Source organism: Hesperophylax consimilis, chromosome 16, assembly GCF_061612785.1.
Source record: "Hesperophylax consimilis isolate HC1 chromosome 16, BYU_Hcon_1.0, whole genome shotgun sequence".
In the NCBI taxonomy this organism is placed as follows: Eukaryota; Metazoa; Arthropoda; class Insecta; order Trichoptera; family Limnephilidae; genus Hesperophylax; species Hesperophylax consimilis.
This window is the reverse complement of record NC_142851.1, coordinates 34,671,417-34,677,308: the sequence shown is the minus strand read 5'-3', so window position 1 is coordinate 34,677,308 and position 5,892 is coordinate 34,671,417. Positions and strand designations below refer to the sequence as shown.

General features: G+C 38.3%; 1 protein-coding gene across 1 annotated transcript; it reads right to left on the bottom strand.

Moving 5' to 3' along the window:
• LOC149417120 (uncharacterized) lies at positions 1-5,214 on the bottom strand. Its single transcript, XM_089641217.1, has 4 exons — positions 5,130-5,214; positions 4,862-5,016; positions 4,121-4,260; positions 1-325 (listed from the first exon to the last, which is right to left on the bottom strand). The coding sequence occupies exons 2-4, from the start codon at positions 5,014-5,016 to the stop codon at positions 279-281; spliced, it is 342 nt and encodes a 113-aa protein (XP_089497343.1). The 5' UTR covers positions 5,130-5,214; the 3' UTR covers positions 1-278.
• Positions 5,215-5,892: the final 678 nt, after the last annotated feature.

Below are 5,892 nucleotides of genomic sequence, written 5' to 3'. Positions count from 1 at the left end.
CAAAGGAAATATAAACATTGAGGGAACAAACCCCTTTAAAAACATGACAGATAAATCCTGAATTGAGCCGATCAGGTTCTGCCCCATCCTGAAATTTATGTTTAATAAATTGCTCCAACAATAGAGACACATCTCGTACTGAGGAAACTCCAGCTTCAACAAGCCTGTTGATTTCCTGTATCAGGTCAGGATGAATTTGTTGGGTCATCTTGGCCGCGTCTCTGCTGTGGTTGTGGCTCGCTTCTCCGGTTGCCGAGACGTAATAACGTAGCACACATTTAGGTGGGCTGGTGGATTGAAGGGCTGCCTTCACTTGTTTCAGAATCTGAAAACAAGCCACAATGTTTTACTATAAATAAAAATAACAGAACCCTACAAAAACAGTAATTATTGGTTTGGTAGGCAGTAAAAAATATAAAATAATATTTTCAACAAAAAAATATCTGATTTCCTGAAGGGCACAGGGAAATATGCTTCCCACCTTCTATTTTGCAGTGTTGAGGCCCTGGGAATCATATTTCCGGCCATGGTACTGTGCTGACCTCTACCATGGCAGCACAGTCAAATTCAATAGATAAGAATGTTGAAAATGTGTTTAAGTAAGCGATGGGAAGTTGCGTATTCCCACCACATTTCCTTCTAAACAAATGTGTGTTGTCCAAAACGGTATTTGTATAACCTTGCATCTAACCAGTGTTGTGTAGTATCTAGATACATTTTTGTGTATCTGTATCTAGCTATATTTCTATAACTGTATCTGTATCTAGATACATTTTTACTAGTATCTGACACCTCAGATACTCAGATACTTTCAGATACTTTATTTTCGAAGTGAACTTCTTTATCGATTTTCTCTAGTTAATTTTAAAGTTTTCTCACAGATTCAGCTAGTGGGTACCTTTGTCCATCTAGTGTATAATATTTTATAGCAGTTTATATACAGTGAAACCTCTATCTATCGGTTTTAAAGGGACCTATTAAAATAAACGATGAATGCGGGAAAACAATGAATGCGGGATTGAGAGGACAAGACACAAGGAGATACGATCCAGTAAAGATACCTTCCTCCCAATCTGCATAACCGTTGGTAGATTTAAATTATAAGAAGAAAATATGTTTTAGATGTAAATAAATGTATTTATTTAAAAAAATACAAAGCTAAACAGAACCAAAATTTGTTTAAAGTTTATTGCATTGTAAATACATAATCTTTCATTGACATTTGTTTTTTTGCTGTTTTATTTCCGCAAGTCAATAGTATATTTTCAGCTTTGCAAATGATATTTTTTTCGGCATCAGTTATTGAGTGTGCGTAGTAAAAAGTTTTCAATCTTTCAAAAAGTGTGCATGCTTCTGAAAATGAAGGTACAGGCAGCGGCTCCTCTTCATCAATATCGACCTCTTCTGTTGTCTCCGTCAATCTTGCGTCACACAAGCTTTCGATAGTTTCTATCCCACACGTTGGAATATTGTCGTCGAAAGTAACAAAATTGTTAAAATTTGTTTGAGTATCTAATCTAAGCCAATCATCTTCAGAAACCTCAACGTGTTCTAGTTGTTCATCTAATGATTCTGACACTCTATTGTAACCGCATTTGTTGAAACAGTTTACAACTGTTGTCTGTTTGACCTGACGCCAAGCAGTCAATGTGAAATGCAACGCTTGTAGAATGTCAATCTTTAAAGTTGCCTTATTTACTGAAGTGCCCGAATCCATCAAACACACAGCCTTCTGCACAAGTTGTTTCCAATAAAATCCTTTGAAACATTTGATAATTCCCATATCTAATGGTTGCAAAACGCTCGTACAGTTTGCAGGATAAAAAATAACTTTTACATTCTTCAAAAATGTCGTCTCAGTTGGGTGCGCTGCACAGTTGTCTATGAACAATAAAATGTTTCGTTGCTTTACGCGCATTTCCGCATCGAGGTCCCTTAAAAACAAATTAAAAATGTTTGTGGTCATCCATGCCTTTTTGTTCGCGTAATATTTTACTGGTAAAGTTTTTGTGTTTTTAAAACACCTAGGCTTTAACGATTTGCCAATAACGAGTGGTTCGCGCATGTCACTTCCATCACTGTTAACGCAAAATAACACAGAGATCCTCTCTTTCCACCCCTTACCACCGTGGCAGGACTCGCCCTTTATCGTGAGTGTGCCGTCGGGCAGACAATTATAAAAGAGTCCTGTTTCATCAGCATTTTAAATATTCCGAGGCTCGTAATTTTCCAACAGTTTTGGAAGCTCATTTATCCATAGCGAAGTTCTTTCCAGATCTACGGGTGCGGACTCTCCTGCGAGCTTCTTGTACACAAGACCGTGGCGATCTTTAAAACGACTTATCCACCCGTTCGATGCTGCAAAATCGTTAATGCCGAGTCTCTCCGCAATTTGTTTTGCCTTTTCTCGAACAATGCTCCCATCAATCGGAATGTTAACGGCACGAGATTGTTGGTACCAAGAGAAAAGAATTTTCTCCAGTTCGCTAAACTTTGATTCTTTACTGGTTTTTCTAGTTTTCGAAGATTTTCCGCACTTTTGAATTTGCTCCCGAATTTCGTTTTTTTTCAAGAAAATAGAATTTAACGTGGATGCCGCGATTCCTAAACGCTTGGCTATATCGACGCGTTTTTCAGCGGGGTTTTTTTCCACCTCTTCGATAATTTTCAATCTTTCTTGAAGAGTACGTACTTTTTTTATCGAACGGCTCATTTCGAAGATCGTTTAAAAGCTCAAAAGGATAACTGCACACACTCCACTAAGTTCGGGTATCTAGCCACAACTGACGACAACTAGCGACTGATGGCGGCTGTACTGGACACCTACGCCAGTGACATTGACTGTAAATGCCGGTTTTCCTCTCGGGGGTACCTTAGGTAAGGATTTTCAAAGAAACACAACTTGCGAATGTCGTCGGACAACTGACTGATTGTGGCAGTTGTTTGCATATTTATTGAGTTCGAATTGAACACGTGTTAATGTACATCAAATATTCTTATCTCTAAACAGGATGCATGAGAGCATTAAGGAACCAATAAAAAAATAACTAAATTTTAATTACTACGGTTAAATCCCATTTGAAACATGATACGTGTCCGGTGATAAGCTTCAAAAAGGATTCGGCGTCGTTAAATGCGTGATAACAGTAAATATTCATTTCCTTAATTATTTTAATGATTATGTCCATCCGCCTGCTGTCCGGTACAGCGGCGACAAACTGTTATTCTTTCTCTTTCTCTATGAAAAGTTTCGCGCATTGTAACGAGTGCCGTCTGGCGCCGTTTCAACACAGACAAAATATGTCAAATACGCGACGTAATTCCTACGATGAATGCGGGAAAATGGTGGACATAAAAACGATCGATGCGATCTATTTTTGTATGAAATGAATTCGGACTAGAAGAAATAAATGATACATACGGGAAAACGATTATTCGAGGAACGATAGATAGAGGTTTCACTGTACATGCATTTTAGGGGTCCTAACCCGAGTAACCGAGTACCCCAGTATATAAAAAAATGAATTTAAAAAATAAAATTAAAATAATGAATAGTTAATTTTTTTTTTTAATTTTCCATCAGAACCCAAAGTAATCAAGTTGCACATAGTTCACGTATGTTTTATTTATCCAAGGGGCGTCGGGTACCCGGGTAGTAATATGCTACCCGGGTACTCGCGAGGACCCCTAATGCATTTATGTTATCACCGCTTGCAGGCCAATTTGCCAATATCTTTTTGGGCAACGAATAAAACAAGCAAGTGTAAATATGTAAAATAATCACAAGCGTTTACGTCTACCGTCTTTAAGAAATTAAAGTAATCGCTGTTTTCGATAATATATATATTTTTTTAAGTTTTCCCCCAAAAGAGAAGAAAAGTATCCGAGTATCTGTGAGTTACTTTTAAAAAGTATATGTATCTACATACAGATACAATTTTACATTGAATCTTGTATCTGTATCTGGCTACAAAAATTTTGCCAAGTATCTGTATCTGTATCTAGATACTTTTAAAAAGTATCTGACACAACACTACATCTAACTATAGTGAAAACATTAAAATAATGTTATAAAGTGATTGCCCATGTAGGGATAAGCAGAGAAAAGAAACTATCATACCTTCGTTTTTGCTCTTTCTGCAATTTGAGGTGGAACAGGAAATCCTGGAAAATATTTTATTTGTTTCACACTCATCATTGCGGGACAACCAAGCTTCTTGGAGTCCAAAACCTCTTCTTCTTATGGTTTGGGTGATCAGCCTGAAAGAACAATTCAAGGTATATGGTCTAATAGGCTTATACGCATAAGACGCCTATTATTTATGCGGCAAATAAATTGCCCATGGTTAATTTATTTGACGCAGATGATTAACTTTTACAAAAGTTGTTAGGGCCTATGCAATGTTGACATTAGTATAAAATTACAAGTGTGGTTATAATCCAGTGTGATATGAATTAAAATTGTGAAATGAGATATAGCTGCAGGGGCTTTAATTAATTTGGCACTTTGAGCATGGTCTTCTTTAGACTAACACGACATGAGGATGTGTTACGAGCCACGGCACACTTTTAAACACACAAAGATGAATTGTGATTGGTGTGATTGTCGTGTTAATCTAAATGAGACGGAGCTCCAACTGCCATATTAGGAAGACCCCTGGTGTAATCTAGTCCTAGATTACCTAGGCCTAGGCCCATCGCTTTTTTTTATTCTAAACACATCACCGACGATACGGTGATCATTTTGGGGTTATAGACATTAATCTTGGACCAGAGAGTCCTCGGTGCTCTGTCAATGCTACTATTGAAAGACGAGGGGAAGTAGGCCTAGCTGATGTGGTTCAAGGGTGTATTAACATACCAATTCAACTCTCTTTTCTTCTTTTTATTTGGGCGGTGTAGTCGGGGGCCTTGGGCGCACTCTCTGTACGCATTCATACCGAATGTAAATGGCAGCCCAAAAAAATGGAATCCCGAAGAACTCCACTGTAGGCGGGCAGAACGTGTATACTGCATCTGAAAGATTGGAAATGTTAATTTCGAATAACTCGTAAATATCAGCAGCTGCTTATGAACTGAAGAAATGGGAAGGCCTACCATAGACCTAGGCCCCAAGGTTTAGAACTTACCTCCCAACTTCTTTTTCATACTGTCTCTCGTTGAAAAAGAGTGCCCCAACGCGTTCACAGAACACAGACATGCTTCATAATTTACTTCATTGTCAATGTATCCACTGATAACACCCGTCTCTGAATTCTTTTTGAAATTACTTAACGATTCTTCTAAAAGACGGTATAAACCGGCACACAAAGACGCCATTTCTGATGATTTCTGACGTTTCGTTTCACTGCCAACCGCGTTTCACTGATTTTGCATTACAGGCAGTGAGAAACAATTTACTCGGAACACACTCGGGTATGCTCGGATATGTTGGCCACGCCCCTGTCGACTAGTCGCTGTGCATATAGCGACTCCCATGCTGGGAGAGTGGTATATTTATGATGCTGGTAAACCAAGGGGATCAACGCATTGATGAATTGCATCTCGCATTATTCTCCCTTTTAAGTGTTATTCGTTGTTTTTGTGGTATATTTACAATCCACATAGTTATTACTATTTATTTTACCACTTTTTGACCTCAAGTTGCAGTTAAATATTGTATTATATGCAGTGGCGTAGCTAGGTAACCAAGGGCCCTGGGGCAAATTAAAAAATGGGGCCCCACTGCTATGTAAACTGATTAGGTATTATCAAATAAAAATATGAAATGTGGTTCCTCCAAACCCTCCGCTCTTATGTGTGTCATGCAAACATTATCCACGTTCACATGTTCGGCGGCGGAGGTATCTCCAACTGCAATAATTGTCTAATCTTCTTCAGTAGGCTTCTCAA

Coding starts and splice junctions, on each gene's coding strand:
- LOC149417120 (XM_089641217.1), bottom strand. CDS start 5,016: ATGCAGTATACACGTTCTGCCCGCCTACAGTGGAGTTCTTCGGGATTC. Junction 4,261..4,861: donor AAGAAAAGAGAGTTGAATTG/GTATGTTAATAC, acceptor TTGTTCTTTCAG/GCTGATCACCCAAACCATAA. Junction 326..4,120: donor CAGAAAGAGCAAAAACGAAG/GTATGATAGTTT, acceptor GCTTGTTTTCAG/ATTCTGAAACAAGTGAAGGC.